We start from the raw sequence: 19,443 nt of genomic DNA on the forward strand, positions 1-19,443 counted from the left end.
TGCAATGGCGAGGTAGTGCTTGCGAATACGTCCCACCTGTAGGTAACATCACATTACACTACATGGTCCTTATAGGATCAAAGGGAAATTGCAGTGGTTAATCCTGCCTGGCAAGGCAGATGTTAATATGTGATGTAATTTCTATTATCCAATGATATGTGTTACATCCTGTCTCTGTGCACTGAGAGGTAATTGGAGGAGCAGCCACCACCTGACCAAAGGGAGGTAATAAAACCTCTGGCCAGGAATGTTCTAGAGAAGTCTCTCCCAAGAGAGAGAAGAGAGCAGTCTCTCCCAGAAGGGAGAATAGACCGGTCCTAGTCAGGCCCTCAGGGTCTGCAGGACGCAAGCAGAGAGTAGCTAGCTGAGCAGCAGCTCAGAGACTCTAGCACACCAGACCAGTGCAGGAAGAGCCTAGCCCCTGCCTGAAGTGGAACAGTAAGACTAGAGTTAGTGTAGTGAGGAAAGGGGTATCATCCTACCTTCAAGGGTGATACCTGAAGAGATCCAGGACCGAGCTGAAGCATCCTCTAGGACACAGCTACCTCCCAGCCTGCCCTATACATCCAGGCTGGTGAACTACATCCTGTGGCTCCCTCCAAATACCTCTCCAGTACTCCATCCACCTGTTAAAGGCACGTTTGCTGCGGTTCCTGCGGTTCAAATAAAGAACTGTAAGTTGTTTTCTTCAACTTCTGTCTCCGTCTGGTCCCTGCTAATACGGCTGCCTTCATCACCGGCACCCTGTCCACCACACAGAGACTCACACTCGGGACATTAAGGGGTTGCCCCAGGGAGATTCGCTATAGTAGCCTCTCCCTCATCTTTTCTTGCCAACACCACCCTGCTGGAGACCTGCCAGGCTGTAGGACAGCCCTCCGGTTCCCCCGTACCAAGCACCGTGACAATAGCGTGCTTAGGCCGCAACCGCCAGCCACTCCGGTACTGCGGGCCCCGGCTGTCACCAGGCCGCACCTCAAGGGCTAGGCCCCGGTGGGGGATGTTGCAAATGTCCAATTGCTAATTCATTTTTCCCTCCATGCCCACAAAAAGAAAAAACAAAACATGAGGATATGAAATACCTCTATTCCCAGCTCTCAACTATGTAAAATTCACTTATACCATGTCTCACGATGCACAGGAACTGGTTTGAGCGCCTTCCCACATGGCATATTTTTCCCCCCCTCCCACTTTCATTTTGGATGCGTTTGAATACTCAAGAAAAACCACACGTGGGAAGGTACCCTCTGGAGCCTGACAAGACTTAGTACCACAACAAAAGAAAAGAACCAGCGCATTATGATCAATGAAAAAAAAAGCCAAGCATCACAGAACGACACGTTTCACCATAGGCTTTATCAATGTCAGAACACATCGTTCTGTGATACCTGGCTGTTTTATTCTTGGTTTATTGTCCCCTTTTGATATGGATTATTAAAAGTTTACCATTGGATCATGTCGTGGTGGATCAATGTTCTTTTGTTGTGTATATATTTACCTGTGGCAAGAGATTGTCCAATTGATCCGATCATAAACTGTCATGCTAACATATGGCAGTATATGGGGATTTCACTGATTACAATGTGCCACTGCCACCAAGTCGAGACAGCTGCTTTTTACTACCGCCGACAATCAAAGGAGTTAACACCACCGATCGGTGCTAGAATGAGGCTTCTATGAATCCCACCGAGAATATGTGAGCACGCATTACTAGTGCATGCACAGTTCACCTATTCCTGGCCTCCTCTCTCACTAGATAAGGGCAACTGCTAGGCATGCGCAGTAGCTTTACAGCTGTCCTGATCGTTTGAGCCTTACCACGGGACAGCTGATCTAGCGAGGAAGGTAAATGTAAACTGCGCTAGCTATGCCCATTCACTTATTCCCGGCAGGTTTAGAGAAGCCTCATTCTAAGCACCTGCGCGAGCACTGCTGCTGGCAAGTGACAGTGGCCGTATCTAGTGTCAGAGCCATTACTAGGGAGAGGAAGCCCCATTAACAGAATATGGGAATATAGGTAATTTTTTATAAAACAATGAATTGAAGAAATTGTTTGAGGGGGTTAGGGATTGAATTATCTGTGGTAGATGAAGTGGGAATACCCCTTTAACAAATTGGTATCTGCTATTTTGCATATTTCCCAGAATCCCCCTGTGGAGCATCAATGGATGCAAGTCCCCACCACACCTGCAAGGCTTGTGTTTTTTTGGCGGGCCATGCAATTTTGAAAAAAAAAAAAAATGAATGCGTTTTTTTTTTAAAACGCACCGTTTGACAGGTTTGAACAATTATCTTAATTGAAACTGGCCAAAAACGCATGAGTTTGACGGACTGTTTAAAAACGGGCCAAAAACACGTGTGATTTGAACCCATTTTTGGGCAGTTAAGTCAGTTAAAAAACGCATGTAGATTAGGAAAACGCATCAGTTTTTGACCCATTTTAATTAATATTGGTAGAACCGGTCAAAAACATGTGTTTATTAAGACATGCGGTTTTAACGGACTGCTTAAGAACGGCCCAAAAACTGGTTCAAAATGGCACGTATGCTGCCAGCCTCAGGGCTGGGGCAGGCTATTTAAAAATGAACGTGTACTTACCTTCTCCGCTGATGTCCTGCGCCGCGGTCCGTCTGATCAGTGCCTGTTTGTTTGTTTACAGGGGCACAGAAGCTGTGCACAGGGAGCTACCGTCTGGCTCCTCCCATCCCCCCCCCCATCTCTCAGCATTGTAAGCCTTGGGAGATTGTCGGATGGGAGCTTCTGGCCGGAAGCTCCCTGTGCCCCCTTGTAAACTAACTGGAACACAAATCAGGTCGACCACAGTGTGGGACATCAGCAGCGCCAGAGGTGGCAAGTACACGTTTATTACCCTGGCCTTAAATTATTCCTAAACTCAAGATAACCCCTTGAATATTTGGGTTTTATTATAAGATCAGAAAAGTGAAATATTTTTGCTACTTTATTCATGCCACTCTCCCATTGCACTCAAAATAGGGGGATCTTGCAGCTCTAACCAATCTCTACAGTTTATTCTAAATTCAGGTAGACAAACTCATCCTTCTGTTTATCCCCCACACTAATGCCTCTAGAGACACGTTACATGAGTTACACAGCACAGACCAAAAATAAGTATTTAAAGGGGTTGGCTACTTTTCAATAAATCCGTTCCATTAGACATGCCTCCATTTACTGTATATGTACCTGAACCTTCGCAAGCTCCAGCCTTTCCCCATTCTCACTATGCTGCCCTCTAAAGGCATGAGAAATGGAAAGTTCTGTATATATATTCAGTCTGTCCCAATGACTTCCCTCACTGGGCCCCTTTCTCTCACGCAAGGAGAGGGGAGAGCAGGATAAATCATAACTCCATGTGATCATTTCTTTACATGTCTAAGCAATGACGACCAAGAGGGGCAGCAGCAGCAAAGTTTACAGACAGCACTAAAGTAATGAGCAGGACTGCTGAATACACTTTTGAACATGCAGGCCAGTAAAGGCACAGAAAACCTTAAAGTATTTAAGCCAAATTACGGCCAATGTTCCACACTGCAGCATGTCCTAGCAGTGATATCTGTTAAGCAGGAAGGAGGCAGGGTAATGTTAGTAAAATTTACTGTGCAGGACTTGCTTAGTGTGACTGGACTCGCATCAAGTGAGTTGCATACAATTTTACTAACTGATTTTGCAGCCATAGAAAGGAACTACTTGGGAACTGATGCTTTTTAATCAGTTTTTAGTTAAGCATTTATTTTTGGTGGATTAATTTAAATGGTAGGTTCTCTAAGGATATTGATACTACACTAATAAAGCCATGTGTTATACACGGCAGCCAGAAAAAAAAAAAAAAATTATATATATATATATATATATATATATATATGCGAGCCATTGTATGCTCAGTCTACAGATCTCAGTATAAATTAGATAGCAGTTCCAAAAACCAGTAGGGTTAAATAATTAATCATCATCTAATTATGCACTTTTTATTGGTACAAGACTGCAAAAATATCCAATACATTACATATTCTTAGTAGGGTTTCCATGTTGTTAATAGGAGATACAAACATTAGACCTTTGACAGGTTAATCGTTAAAATATTATGACAGTTGAGCACTTAAATATTTAAGATCACTACAATACAACGGTTAACTTGAATTCCAATATATAGGACTGCACAGTGTGGCCAATAGGAGAGCTGAAGCAGCTCAGTATTCGTCCTCTTCATCCTCATCACCACCAGATTCAGTTCCTACTTCTTCATAATCCTTTTCCAGAGCAGCCATATCCTCTCGTGCTTCAGAAAATTCTCCTTCCTCCATCCCCTCTCCCACATACCAGTGTACAAAAGCCCTCTTAGAATACATAAGGTCAAATTTATGGTCCAGCCTAGCCCAGGCCTCTGCAATTGCTGTGGTATTGCTCAACATGCAGACAGCACGTTGAACTTTGGCCAAATCCCCTCCTGGGACTACAGTGGGGGGCTGGTAATTGATGCCTACTTTAAATCCAGTTGGACACCAGTCAACAAACTGAATCGACCGCCTGGTTTTAATGGCAGCTATAGCAGCATTTACGTCTTTAGGCACCACATCTCCCCTGTATAGCAGACAGCAAGCCATGTATTTACCACGTCTGGGGTCACATTTAACCATTTGATTTGAATATTCAAAGCAAGCATTGGTAATCTCCGGTACAGACAGTTGTTCATGGTACGCCTTCTCTGCAGATATTATAGGGGAGTAAGTTACTAGCGGGAAGTGTATTCTGGGATAAGGCACCAAGTTAGTCTGGAATTCTGTTAAGTCAACATTCAATGCACCATCAAACCTCAGGGAGGCCGTAATGGAGGAAACTATTTGGGCAATTAACCTGTTCAGGTTGGTATAAGAAGGACGTTCGATGTCCAGATTACGATTACATATATCATAAATGGCCTCATTGTCCACCATGAAGGCACAGTCTGAATGCTCTAGAGTTGTGTGGGTTGTCAGGATAGAATTGTAAGGCTCGACCACTGCAGTGGAGACCTTGGGGGCTGGATACACTGAAAACTCAAGCTTGGACTTCTTTCCATAGTCAACAGATAAACGCTCCATCAATAGTGAAGTAAAGCCAGAGCCAGTACCACCTCCGAAACTGTGAAACACTAAAAATCCTTGAAGACCACTGCACTGATCAGCCTGTAGGAGAAATCCATCAGTTATGATTTATTAATAAATTTAACACCAATATATAAATTATTCTACTGAAGACCCAGCCATCTTTCCACTTACCGTTTTTAGCCTCTCGTCATGACTATATCTGGCAGTCTCAAAACTGTATTGAGTGCCTACTACTTAATTCACATTGAATACTTGTTCAGTGACTACAGTTATATCACTTTCATCTTAACAGGGGAAAACCCCTTTTCATCCAATACAAGTGATATTGCCAGCCCAGAGTTTAGTTGTGGCATAAAATCCCTTAAGCATCAGCTTTACGGATTATGCTAGTTATAGGATGGCGGATACTTTGGGAGTTGTACTTACTTCAAGGATTCTCTCCACAGGAAAGGGGATAAGACTGATTGGTGCAGGTCTGATTGGCGGGACACCCTTCAATCATGAGTATGGACCCCCACCCATCACAAGAACAGAAGTTTTCTTACCAACTGAACAACATCCTCTTCAATAAGAAAGCGCTAGAAACAGGGATGCAACTACAGTGGTAGCAGCTTCTATGTGGCCCTGTATATATAAGCTGTATGTTTGTATATGGCATGGATGTCTCTGTATGACTCACTTGCATGTGTGTAAGCAAAAAAGTATATTTAAGTGGGAAGAGTGGCCCCATGCAGAAACCTCGCCTATTTACTCTGAAAACGGCCTAACTAGAGACGGCCCAAAAACGCCATGTGACACATCACTCCAAGGGTGCTGAGCTCCATAATTCAATTGGTAATAACAGGATCCTTGTTGTCATGATTGGTGCTGCACCCACCCCCACCTACTGAAATTCCTGCCAATCCAAAGAATGGACTTCAATTTCCTCTGGATAGGGAATAACAATCAAAGTTTGTACAACCGACTCACGTATTAGAAAGTCGGGTCCAGCATAATAATCGGAGTATACTCACCATTTTTCGCACTTTGTCCAGCACAGAATCAATTAACTCCTTGCCTATTGTGTAGTGTCCGCGAGCATAGTTGTTAGCTGCGTCCTCTTTTCCTGTAATCAGTTGCTCTGGATGGAACAAGCATTTATATAAACCAGTTCTTGTTTCATCTAGAAAAGATATTGAACAACATGGTTCGCAAAATAAAATCCAGTGGATTAGTTGCCTATACCAACCCCTGCTTTCATCCCTCAATCCAATAGTCTTACAAATAAGAGTTGATAAAGTCCCCCAGTGGTGTTACATTTTAGCAGTAGATTGTCAGGGCGCGGTCACACGTTCCGCTAGCGTCCCGTTCATAGGGGGCGGGTCTCGGCCTGATCGCATGTGCGTTTCCTGGGAAATTCTTATGCTACAGAACTGAGCCCGGCCTCTGTGCACTAGTGTTCAGTTATGAATGCAACACTAGCGGAACGTGCAACTGTGTGGGGGAATTCACACAGGACTGATCGGAGTTGCATGCCAGATTTATCTAGTATATAAGATAAACATGCTGCTTCCCATCTTTATCATTTAGGGCGCTGTCCCACGTTGCGTTTGCAGACGCAGACGCAGACCAAACCACGCCCACTGGGGCGGTCCGATCGCATCGGCGATTTCCAGAGAAACGCAGATGCGATTGGACCGCCGACCGCCCCGGTGGGCGCGGTTTGGTCTGCGTTTGCAAACGCAACGTGTGACAGCGCCCTCATACTAAGCAGTGGGATAACTAGGAATGGTAGGACCCCAAAGAAGGCCTCTGTATGGGACCCCCATCACACAAAAAAAAAAAAAAAAAGTATACTCACATGTGAGATGCAATTACACATTTATACACTCGTGCACATATACATACACACCACATTTATGTTATGTACATATTTATGCTGTAGAATGTGCAGCATAATATGTATATAATGGTGCATATCCAATCTTTAGGCCGCGGTCACACGTACCGCTAAGCGTCCACCATAACGCGACGCTAGCGCACAGGGGGAGGTCCTCGGCCCGAATGCAAAGGCGTTTCCAGGGAAACGCATGCGTTTGTTAAGCCGATCGCATGCGTTTCTCTGGAAACGCATGTGCGTTCGGGCTGAGGACCTCCCCCTGTGCGCTAGCGTCGCGTTATGACCGGACGTCTAGCGGTATGCGTGACCGCGGCCTTAGTGTGTCAGGTCGGATGTGGTCCCCGGACACTGCAGCTCTATAGTGCAACATCCCGATACTAAATATTATACAAGCCCAGTAAAACCATCCTAGAGTCAGAAATACAAGGCTTACTGTACCTATGACAGTTTCTTCCAAATCAACAAACACCGCTCTTGGCACATGTTTTCCTGACCCAGTCTCACTGAAGAAGGTGCCAAATGAAGAGTCTGTGGACTGTGCCGTCTTTTCAGAGTGTATAACGCCATCAGGTTGGATTCCATGTTCCAGGCAATACAACTCCCAGCAGGAGTTTCCTATCTGAACACCAGCCTGGCCTACATGGATAGATATGCATTCCCTCTGCAAGATAAGTACAAAACTGAATCCAAGTTTATATCGCATCAGTTCTCACTTCATGCAACTTACTCCAGATTTATAAAGCAAATCCAGATGTCACTTTACGAATCCATTTACATTTTATAAAGAAGTTAATTTAGGTGCAAATCTACTCTAGTCCTCAAGTGGCATAGGAAACATTTAGAATAACTTAACATGTTGTGTTTAAATTGCATAAAAAAATGCATTGTTAACAGTATGTTTACATAGCGTAAATGCAATTGAATTTGTAAATGTTTACAGTTTTAAACTCAACATGTAAACATAGTACAAGAAAGTAGTTTCTGCACTAGTTTTTGCACCAATTCAACTAAAGTGTGCATATCCACTGCATATAGCGACACCCTGCGTTCACACAGCTTGAAGCGCAATACTACAGCTAAGAAGAGAAGAAGATTTGCCCAATTACATTGTTGACATTTGAGTTAAATGTTAACTCATGCATTAGCACGTCTTGTTAAGTATTAGGCTGGTGCCACACACACTGCTTTGTCTGCCCGATCGCATCAGTATTTCTATGGAAACTCCTGGGATCGGGAACAAGCATTAAATTAACGCAAAACACCGGCGGCTCGTTCCCAATCGCAGGCGTTTCCATAGAAACGCTGATGCAATCGGGCCGAGGCCCGCCCTGGTGGGCTCGACATTGTCTGCATTTGCAAGCGCAGACAAAGCGCTACGTCTGGCGCCGGCCTCAGGGTGAAGACACGGCGTTTTTAGGCCGTTTTTACTTAGTTTTGAAATGCATGTGTTAAATGACCGGGGGAGTGAGGGGGAACAATGTTCCTCTTTGTGCAGCTTGAGGGTGAACACACACGTGGCGTTTTTGGGCCGTTTTTACTAAGTGCGTTTTCAGATCGTTAAAACCGCATGCTTTTGAAAACGCATCCGTTTTTTGAAAACGCATCCGTTTTTCATTGCGCAATTTCGGAAAAACGGACAAAAACGCATTGCGTTTTTAACGATCTGAAAACGCACTTGGTAAAAACGGCCCAAAAACGCCATGTGTGTCTTCACCCTAAGGGGTTAAATTACCCGGCAAAGCGAGAGCTTCCCGTCAGGCAGAAGCCTCTGGGACCAGGTTGTGCATGACACTTGCAGTGCCAGCGCAATCCTGAGGACAATATAGAATCGGCAACAGCCCGCTAACTAAGACGATTTATAACTTCCCATGTCCTTTACAAATCGCAATGTTAACAGCAATGTGATTAAGAAAATCTCCTTTCATCAGCTGTTTTATTGCATTTCAAAATGCATTAAAAACGCCACTCTTGAACACCGCTCAGACAAATGCTGTTCTGCACATCACAAGGCCTGTTTGCAGGTCACACATATTCATGTACCAAGCACAACAGCTTTAAGGGCGGTGGCACACGTGGCATTTTGAGCCCAGTTTTAGTCATGAGTTTTCAGACCATTAAAAAAAGTGAGCGTTTTTGAAACTGCATGCATTTTTGTCCGGTTTTCCCCAATTAGGATGATGCCACACATGTTTTTGAAAACGCATCCGTTTTTGACAGGTTTGACCAATTAGCTGAATTGAAACTGGTCAAAAACGCATGAGTTAACACATGCTTAAAAATGGGCCAAAAACGCGTTCAAAATGCCACGTGTGCCATCACCCTAAGGGTGAAGACACACATGGCGTTTTTAGGCCGTTTTTGGGCCGTTTTTAGATCGTTAAAAAACGCATCAGTTTTTTTAAAATGCATGCTTTTGTCCGTTTTTAATTGCGCAAATTCGGAAAACCAGACAAACATATGCGTTTTCAAGAAACACATGCGTTTTTAAAAACGGATGTGTTTTTAAACGCATGCGTTTTTAACGATCTGAAAACGCGTTTTAACGAAAAACGGCATAAAAAACGTCACGCGTGTCTTCACCCTCAGGGCGCGTTAACACGTTGCGTTTGGTTGCGTTTTAATTGCATTTGAAACGCATATACAACAGCTGATAAGAGGTAATTTGCCTAATTACATTACCATTTACGTTTGTAAATGCAATGTTAACACATGCGTTAACAAAATGCATGTGTTAACATATGCATTAACATTGCGTTTATGATGCATTTTGTAAACGAAATGTTAACAGTTATGTAATTAGGCAAATCACCTCTCCTCAGCTGTTGTATATGCATTTCAAACACGATGAAAACGCAGGTCAAAACGCAGGTCAAAACGCAACATGTGAACGCGCCCTCAGGGAAACTGCTTCCCAGCAAAACGCACATGTAAAAACCCAATGCAATTAGAAGTTCAAGTGCTTTTCCAAAACAAAAAAACGCAACATAAAGACAGAAGAGGGTAAAGAAGTGCATTTAAATGTAAGCGGAACGGGGTAGTCTTTCCCAATGAGTCAAAAACGCAACATGCTAATGCACCTTAGCTTAGAAACGCAATGCAACACATGTGACCACACCATCCATCTCTTCAAAAATTGTTTAAAGAGGACCTGTCACCCTGAAAAATGACCCCCACAAAATACCCCCCCCCCCCATACTCTTCACCCCAGCCCCTTTCTCCCCAGTTTTTTTATTTTTTTTTTATTTTTTGTGGTAAATTGCTTTAAAGCGATCCGACCTCTTACTAAATAAGAGGTCGGATTCTCCTATCTTGTGTCCGGTAGTCGGCCTTATTCATTAGGGGGCCGGCCGACGCACCCCCTCCACGCCCGTCTGCGGAGACCTGTAGGAGAAGCCAGCAGCATCGCATGTATTGCATAATCGCTGCCGGCTCTCCGAGATGCAGCCGCGCCGCACTGACAGCGGCTGCAGACTTTCTCCTATACATTGCCAGGGCGGCCGCGCTGCACTAACAGCAGCTGCAGGCGCGCCAGGCTTACATACATCACCGAATCTCGGAGAGCCGGATCGCTTTATATCAATTTACCACAAATAAATTAAAAAAAAAAAAAAAAAAAAAAATGGCTGGGAAGGAAGGGGCTGGGGTGAGGATTATGTTGCGTTTGCAAAACACCAGCGGCTCGTTCCCGTTCGCAGGCTTTTCCATAAAAACACCTATGCGATCGGGCCAAGGCCCGCCCCGGTGGGCGCAACTTTGTCTGCGTTTGCAAGCGCAGACAAAGCGCTACGTGTGGCACCAGCCTAAGGGCGCGTTCACACATTGCACTTTGGTTGCGTTTTCATTGCGTTTTAAAACGCATTTCAACAGCTGAGGAGAGGGGATTTGCCTAATTACGTTACTATTTACATTTGTTAACGCTTTGTTAACATATGCGTTTTGTAAACGCAAACGGTAACAGTAATGTAATTAGGCAAATCACCTCATCTCAGCTGTTGTAATGCGTTTTAAAACGCAATGAAAGCGCAACATGTGAACGCCCCTAAGGGCGCGGTCCCACGTTGCGCTTGCAGACGCAGACCAAACCGCGCCCACCGGGCGGTCCGCGGTCCAATCGCATCGGCGTTTCTCTATGTTTCTATTGAAAACGCCGATGCGATTGGACCGCGGACCGCCCGGTGGGCGCGGTTTGGTCTGCGTCTGCGTTTGCAAACGCAACGTGGGACCGCGCCCTAAGGGTGACGGCACACGTGGAGTTTTGAATGCGTTTTTTTGGGACGCTTTTAAGTAGTCCGTTAAAAAAAAAATGCATGCTATTTTGACCAGTTTGAATTAAGATAATTGATCAAACCTGTCAATAATGCATGCGTTGAACGGTTTGCTAAAAACGGCCCAAAAAACATGTTCAAACCGCCACGTGTGCCATCACCCTGAGGGCACGCTCACACTTTGCGCTTTCATTGCGTTAAAACTCATTACAACAGCTGAGGTGATTTGCCTAATAATATTACTGTTAACATTTGCGTTTACAGTGCATTTTGTAAATGCAATGTTAATGCATGCGTTAACAAGTGTAAATAGTAACGTAATTAGGTAAACCACCTCTGAGGGCGCGTTCACACGTTGCGTTTTGGTTGCGTTTTCATTACGTTTGAAACGCATATACAACAGCTGATGAGGTGATTTGCCTAATTACATTGCCGTTTACGTTTGTAAATGCAATGTTAACGTATGCGTGTTAACATCACGTTTGCGATGCGTTTTGTTAACGGAAATGTTTAGTTATGTAATTAGGCAAATCACCTATGCTTAGCTGTTGTATATGCGTATCAGACGCAATGAAAATGCAGGTCAAAACGCAACGTGTTAACGCGCCCTGAGGGCGCGTTCACATGTTGCGTTTTCATTGCGTTTGGAACGCATATACAACAGCTGATGTGAGGTAATTTGCCTAATTACATTACCGTTTACGTTTGTAAACGCAATGTTAACGCGTGCGTTAACAAAACGCATGCGTTAACGCGTTGACGATGCGTTTTGTTAACGCATGCGTTAACAGTGATGAAATTAGGCAAATCACCTCTCCTCAGCTGTTGTATATGCGTTTCAAACGCAATGAAAACGCAGGTCAAAACGCAACGTGTGAACGCGCCCTGAGGGTGTGGTAACATGCTATACTTGCACCACATTTCCAAGCACAGGGGGCTGTGCCTCAGCTCAATCACATTAGCATTTCCAACAAGACATATGCAGTTTACTGAACACATGCGTTTTTCTGCAAATGCATTCACCCGAGGCACCCCCCCCCTCCCATTGCAACCACACCATAACAGTATGTTATAAGTACTTCAATCCCATACTATCCATTTAACTCTGTACTTGTAGTGCACACATTTAGCTTATAAAATGAATACATAATAAAAACCCACCTAGAACTGAACACACAAAGTACTTCATTAAGGGCCGTTTTTAGATTGTAAAAAAAGCACCTGTTTTTGTCCAGTTTTCCAAATTTGCGAAATAAAAACTAATGTGTTTAACACTTTTCTTTTTTTACAAACTAACAACGGCCCAAAAACGCCATGCGTGACATCACCCTAATCACAGAAAACTCAATTTTGCCCCATTTTACAACCAAGTAAAAAATAAATGAACCTTTGCATACCATGATGCCTCGTGTCTAGCAGCCTTCAAGCTAAATGATCTATCAGTATGATAGAGAAGTAATCAGGTGCCTGCTACATCATCATTTATAAAGCAGCCTCATAGTCACACCTGAGGGGGAATTCAGCAAGTTTAACCCTTTGCGCGTACACGTAGGCTAGGGCTGCACAGTGACAAGGGTCACATGACAAAGAAATAATTGGCAATTCACAATTGATGTGTTTTTGACGAATTCCAAAGGCCACGGTCACACGTACCGCTAAGGGTGAAGACACACATGGCGTTTTTGGGCCGTTTTTGGGCCGTTTTTACTAATTGCGTTTTCAGATCGTTAAAAACGCATGCGTTAAAAAACGCATCCGTTTTTTAAAAACGCATGCGTTTTTGTCCGTTTTTCATTGCGCAATTTCGGAAAAACGGACAAAAACGGATGCGTTTTCAAAAAACGCATGCGTTTTTAAAAAAGGATGCGTTTTTTAACGCATGCGTTTTTAACGATCTGAAAACGCACTTAGTAAAAACGGACCAAAAACGGACCAAAAACGGACCAAAAACGCCATGTGTGTCTTCACCCAAAGGCTTCAGCCTTGATCACATGTTGAAGTAACATTGCGTTTCCATTGCATTTGCTAAAACGCAGTGTTACTTGAACATGTGATCAAGGCTGAGGCCGGCACCACACGTAGCGCTTTGTCTGCGCTTGCAAACGCAGACAAAGTCGCGCCCACCGGGGCGGGCCTCGGCCCGATCGCATCGGCGTTTCTATGGAAACGCCTGTGACCGGGAACGAGCCGCCGGTGTTTCGCGTTAAATTAAATTAACGCTAAACGGTGGGCGTGACTTTGTCTGCGTTTGCGTTTACAAGGGCAGACAAAGCGCTACGTGTGGTGCCAGCCTGAGGGCGCGTTTATACGTTGCGTTTTGACCTGAGTTTTCATTGCGTTTGAAATGCATATACAACAGCTGAGGAGGGATGATTTGCCTAATTACATTACTGTTAACATTTCCGTTTACAAAAGCATCATAAACGCGATGTTAACGCATGCGTTAACAACGGGTTAACGCATGCGTTTTGTTAACACATGCGTTAACATTGCGTTTACAAACGTAAACGGTAATGTAATTAGGCAAATGACCTCTCATCAGCTGTTGTACGCAATGAAAACGCGACCAAAACGCAACGTGTGAATGCGCCCTGAAGCTTTTGGGCCACGGTCACGCGTTCCGCTAGGCTTATCAATCGCATGCGTTTCCCTGGAAATACATGTGCGCTCGGGCCGAGGACCACCCCTGTGCGCTAGCATCGCGTTATGAACGGACGCCAAGCAGAACTTGTGACCGCGGCCTCGGAATGCGTCAAAAACACATCAAAAAAGTGACACAATGCATAGTGTGAATAAGCCTTGACATAAGTGGCCGCTGTCACATAACGCAACGCTAGCGCACAGGGGGCAGTCCTCGGCCCGATCGCATATGCGTTTCCAGAGAAAAGCATGCGATCGGGTTATCCCTGTGTGCTAGCTTTGCGTTATAAACGGTTTAGGCCGCGGTCACACGTACCGCTAGCGCCTCGTTATGAACGGTACGTGTGACCGCGGTACGTGTGACCGCAGCCTCAAACGCATCCAAAATGAAAGTGGGGCCTGCCTGAAACGCATGCATTTCCAATGAAACGCATATGCGTTTTGGCCAAACCCCCTCCTACTTTTGTTTTGGATGTGTTTAAAAATGCAAAAAAAGCGACACGTGGTAAGTAGCTAAGGGTGATGGCACACGTGGCGTTTTGAACGCGTTTTTGGCCCATTATTGAGCAGTCTGTCAAAACCGCATGTGTTTTTTCAAAGCCCATGTGTTTTTGACTGGTTTGACCAATTATCTTAATTGAAACGGGTCAAAAACGCTTGACTTTTCAAAATATGCATGCGTTTTTAACTTAAGCGTTTTTTTACGGACTGCTTAAAAACGGATAAAATGCGCTCACACTTTCCGCTAGTGTTGTTTTTAACTCATGCGTTTTTTTACGGACTGCTTAAAACCGGATAAAACGCGTTCACACTTTCCACTAGTGTCGCGTTCTTTACGCGATGCTAGCACACAGGGGGCAGGGCTCGGGGCGATCGCATATGCGTTTCCAGAGAAACACATGCGATCGGGTTTTCAATCGCATGCGTTTCCCGGGAAACTCATATGCGATCGTCATGAGCCCCGTCCCCTGTGCGCTAGCGTTATGAACGCGCCCTAAACCAATACAAAAGGAATGGTTTACATTTGAAGTGCTAGGTCCCTTTAAGCCCTTGACCCCTCCTTCTTGCCATGCCCAAGATGGTTTAAATTGGGCCAGAGAGTCAGAATTTTAGTTTGGAGCAGGCAGTCAGTGATCTTCTTTTGCTCTAGTCTGTGGCTTGGTTTTCTAGAGCTTTTAAACATGGTGGGTTGTTATAGTCTCAAGAATCTGTTTTACAACTTTGAGTAGATGTTGTTTTTCATCTGTCTATTTATTGAAGACTTTGAGGGATGTGTAATTTTATTGATTTGTTTTTTTTTTCCTTTTTGTATGTTTTTAAATCTTATTTGGGGGGAGAGGGGACTTTTTGGTGCTTTTTTTTTTTTTTTTTGCAACTAAGCCAGGGTCTTAAGAAGCTATCAAAGACTAATAAAAAGTTGGACTGTAAACATGATCCTTGTAGTACTGGCTACTTTACCAGGACATCGGTATGGGTCAGAAGCTGGTGTAAATGGCCTTAGAATTTCTTACTTTGAGGACACTGGAACATATATTGTACTTGTCTGATAACTGTTTTTATATAATAGAGGGAATGTATCTCTATACATATTGGCCAAGCAGGAGTGCAGATGGGCAATGCCTGCTGGGAGCTTTACTGTCTAGAGCATGGTATCCAGCCAGATGGGATTATTCCTAATGAGAAGAACATTGCAGATGCATCGTTTGGGACATTCTTCTTTGAAACTGGAGCAGGAAAACATGTGCCACGTGCGGTGCTTGTTGACTTGGAACCAAGTGTTATAGGTAAGAGATGTATGGCTAAACTGTGCTAGGCTGGGAGAACATGACTGTAGTTGTCCATAAAAACCACACTGTACACATTGCCAGGGATGGGGGTCTTTGTATTGCAGTGAAATATTATGCAAGGTGTATCTGCTTGGTGGTGGAATGGTAGTGTTAAGCTGTAATGTTTCCCTATGGTGCCAGGACTGTCACTGGCACTGTGGTAAATCTGTGGATTCTGACCACAATAATAAGTACACTAATAAATGTGGTGCAATTCTGACGGCATTGTCTTTTAATGGTTGGTGCCCATTTTCCTTCCCCATTGGCTTGGTTTCCTGTGATTGTATGCTTCTGAAGGGTTATTTTATAAACAGTAAAGCAGGGGGGGGGCTCTGTCATTGTAATTGGGAGGTTACAATTTCAATAAGTCAGTTCTGGAGCCCCTCCTGTTTTTCTGTCTGTAAAACAGTCTCTGGAGCTGCACCGGCTGAACTACTGGAACATGGCCACTTCAATTAACACACACAGAGCAACATGGGTGAGCTGGATTACAAATGTTAGTATTTTTGTCGTCAGGGTTATGCCTAGTTTGATAAATCTGCAGATCTGTTGATGTACGAGCACAGCAGTTGTGACATGCAAAAAGCAGGTGTTTTTTAACACAATTTGTCTTCATCTTTAGGTGAGATCCGAACTGGAGCATACCGCTCCCTGTTCCATCCAGAGCAGCTCATTACTGGCAAGGAAGATGCTGCCAATAACTATGCCAGAGGTCACTATACCATTGGAAAGGAGATTGTTGATGGTGTATTGGACAGATTACGCAAAATGGTAAGTTTTATTTATGCGTAAAATACAAATGCTTGTATAAAATGCAAAGTACGTCATACTTGGCCTTGCTATTCTATAGTGTAACAAATCAAATTGGTTTACAAATTGCAAATTCTGACTCTTTATATTTACAGGCTGATCAGTGCAGTGGCCTACAAGGGTTTTTAATCTTTCACAGTTTTGGAGGTGGTACTGGCTCTGGTTTCACTTCCCTGCTTATGGAGCGTTTATCTGTTGACTATGGAAAGAAGTCCAAGCTTGAGTTCTCCGTTTATCCTGCTCCACAAATTTCCACTGCAGTGGTCGAGCCTTACAATTCTATCCTGACAACCCACACAACTCTAGAGCATTCAGACTGTGCCTTCATGGTGGACAATGAGGCCATTTATGATATATGTAATCGTAATCTGGACATCGAACGTCCTTCTTATACCAACCTGAACCGACTTATAGGGCAAATAGTTTCCTCCATTACGGCCTCCCTGAGGTTTGATGGTGCATTGAATGTTGACTTAACAGAATTCCAGACTAACTTGGTGCCTTATCCCAGAATACACTTCCCGCTAGTAACTTACTCCCCTATAATATCTGCAGAGAAGGCGTACCATGAACAACTGTCTGTACCGGAGATTACCAATGCTTGCTTTGAATATTCAAATCAAATGGTTAAATGTGACCCCAGACGTGGTAAATACATGGCTTGCTGTCTGCTATACAGGGGAGATGTGGTGCCTAAAGACGTAAATGCTGCAATAGCTGCCATTAAAACCAGGCGGTCGATTCAGTTTGTTGACTGGTGTCCAACTGGATTTAAAGTAGGCATCAATTACCAGCCCCCCACTGTAGTCCCAGGAGGGGATTTGGCCAAAGTTCAACGTGCTGTCTGCATGTTGAGCAATACCACAGCAATTGCAGAGGCCTGGGCTAGGCTGGACCATAAATTTGACCTTATGTATTCTAAGAGGGCTTTTGTACACTGGTATGTGGGAGAGGGGATGGAGGAAGGAGAATTTACTGAAGCACGAGAGGATATGGCTGCTCTGGAAAAGGATTATGAAGAAGTAGGAACTGAATCTGGAGATGGTGGGGATGATGAGGATGAAGAATACTAATATATGGAAATGTGATTTTTGGCAAGCAGGGTCTCTGGATAGGCTTTCCGATGTTTTAAAGTAAAAGTAGTAACTGAGAACTGTAGCCCAGTTTGCCTACATGTCTTCATGTCAAAAGATGCTAATAAAAAAAAAAAATATATACTAATGTCCTTTTTTGCATTTTTATTTTATGTCCAATATGTGTTTAAAATGTTGATCTACATTGGAATGACTAACACTGTTAATCCATTTTGCTGGTTGTCCATGCCTAAAGTCTCCTTTTCCTGGCACTGTTATGGAAGGTCTGGAATCCATCAAAGCAGTGTAAGTCCGGGACTCCCAAGTGACTTGTGGCTGCATTATCTGTGATGCTGCAAAAAGATGAGTCTGCAAAACAAAATGCATTAGAAATGGTGCATTAAATGCATTTGATTTTGTGGATCCACTGCACCCCTTTAAGCACATTGCATAGCTGTAGGTTTCATATGCTAGCTTGATGCTTACATTCCACATTAGGTTGTGTTAAAGCAAACCTGTTAAAGCAAAACCCATGCTGATGGCATAGGCTATTGGAACCAGAATTTAAAAATTCTGGCATAATTCACATTGAGTAGAGAGGGAAGGGTGGTGTGGAAGAATACAGGCGGTCCCCCTACTTAAGAACACTCGACTTGCATACGACCCCCTAGTTACAAACGGACCTCTGGATATTGGTAATTTATTGTACTTTAGTCCCAGGCCACAATAATCAGATGTAACAACAGTTATCACAGGTGTCTGTAATAAAGCTTTGTTATTCCTGATTCTTATGACAACCCAAAATTTTTAAAATCCAATTGTCACAGAGACCAAAAAAGTTCTGGCTAGGATTACAATAAAAAAATGTACAGTTCCGACTTGCATACAAATTCAACTTAAGAACAAATCTACAGACCCTATCTTGTATGTAACCCGGGAACTGCCTGTATATAAGACAAAGGTTGCAGCTTTCCCTTCCCTAACATCTGCCACATGATTCTGGCAGGGAACCAGGCACTGTGAGAAACTTAAACTACTGTGATTCAGAATGCTTACAAAGGAATTTTTAAAATCTGTATGTTGACTGCTATTCATGCCTGATTAAAAAATTAAATAAATATTCCTATTTCTCCCACCACCCCATGGTTAGGCACTACTACAAAGCCACAATTGGCTGCAAACCTATTCTCAACATCAAAATTAGATCTAATTTTATATTTTGGTAGATATCTAGAGAACTTTACAGGGATACTTTTTGCCATAAATTAGACAAGTCTTCTGGACTAAACATTTTTAGTTTTTAATGGGGGTTTAATAAAAATTACCAAATAAATTTTACCAGTGTAACTAGAATTTATTAATAGTGTAACCAATGCAGTTCTTACAAACTTCCTTTCTCCCTCTAGTGAGGATCTGCTTTCTGGTTCACATAAGACTACTTCTAGCACTTCCTCTGACCCCCCCCCCATGTCCTGGAACTAGTCTGTTTCCTTACATCCCTGACTACAAAAATGTATGCATAGGAATGGCCTTTAACTGCTGTACAGACATTCTTTTCTTCTGGACAAATGAATGCCTTTAATTCACTGCCTATAAAACAAATGGGTTTAATACTAGTCTTTATCTGCCATCTATGGCAAAGTACTACTCTAATAATGTATATACACTGCACAGTATTAACATTATGTACACTGGCTGAGCTAATGAGGGGCATTGATGGCACTTTGGGATGTGGTTTTCCTTTGAAAGAAAGCTCTTAAATTTTAATCCAGTAGTGAAGTTCACACAAAGATAATTTTAATCCCTTACTTACAATTTTAGTTTAATTATTGTTTTTGGTTCTTACTC

The 19,443-nt window shown here is 43.5% G+C and overlaps 3 protein-coding genes across 5 annotated transcripts in view; 1 reads left to right on the forward strand and 2 right to left on the reverse strand.

Moving 5' to 3' along the window:
- Positions 1–3,969: 3,969 nt before the first annotated feature.
- Positions 3,970–12,762, reverse strand: LOC140127135 (tubulin alpha-1C chain-like). Its single transcript, XM_072147465.1, has 4 exons — positions 12,644–12,762; positions 7,420–7,642; positions 6,116–6,264; positions 3,970–5,180 (listed from the first exon to the last, which is right to left on the reverse strand). Exons 1-4 carry the CDS (start codon positions 12,644–12,646, stop codon positions 4,206–4,208), a joined length of 1,350 nt encoding a protein of 449 aa, XP_072003566.1. The 5' UTR covers positions 12,647–12,762; the 3' UTR covers positions 3,970–4,205.
- A 2,198-nt stretch (positions 12,763–14,960) lies between these two features.
- LOC140127136 (tubulin alpha chain-like) lies at positions 14,961–17,737 on the forward strand. The gene is made up of 4 exons (XM_072147466.1): positions 14,961–15,070; positions 15,454–15,670; positions 16,335–16,483; positions 16,618–17,737. The coding sequence occupies exons 1-4, from the start codon at positions 15,068–15,070 to the stop codon at positions 17,593–17,595; spliced, it is 1,347 nt and encodes a 448-aa protein (XP_072003567.1). The 5' UTR covers positions 14,961–15,067; the 3' UTR covers positions 17,596–17,737.
- LOC140127137 (uncharacterized) overlaps positions 16,864–19,443 on the reverse strand; it is a 31,047-nt gene continuing 28,467 nt past the window's right edge. For all 3 annotated transcript variants that reach the window (XM_072147470.1, XM_072147467.1, XM_072147468.1), the window contains one exon: positions 16,864–17,964. In XM_072147470.1, the coding sequence (XP_072003571.1) occupies positions 17,937–17,964 (28 nt within the window). In that variant the 3' untranslated portion in view covers positions 16,864–17,936. The remainder of the gene's footprint in view (positions 17,965–19,443) is intronic.

Source organism: Engystomops pustulosus, chromosome 4 (genome assembly GCF_040894005.1).
Source record: "Engystomops pustulosus chromosome 4, aEngPut4.maternal, whole genome shotgun sequence".
Taxonomy (NCBI): Eukaryota; Metazoa; Chordata; class Amphibia; order Anura; family Leptodactylidae; genus Engystomops; species Engystomops pustulosus.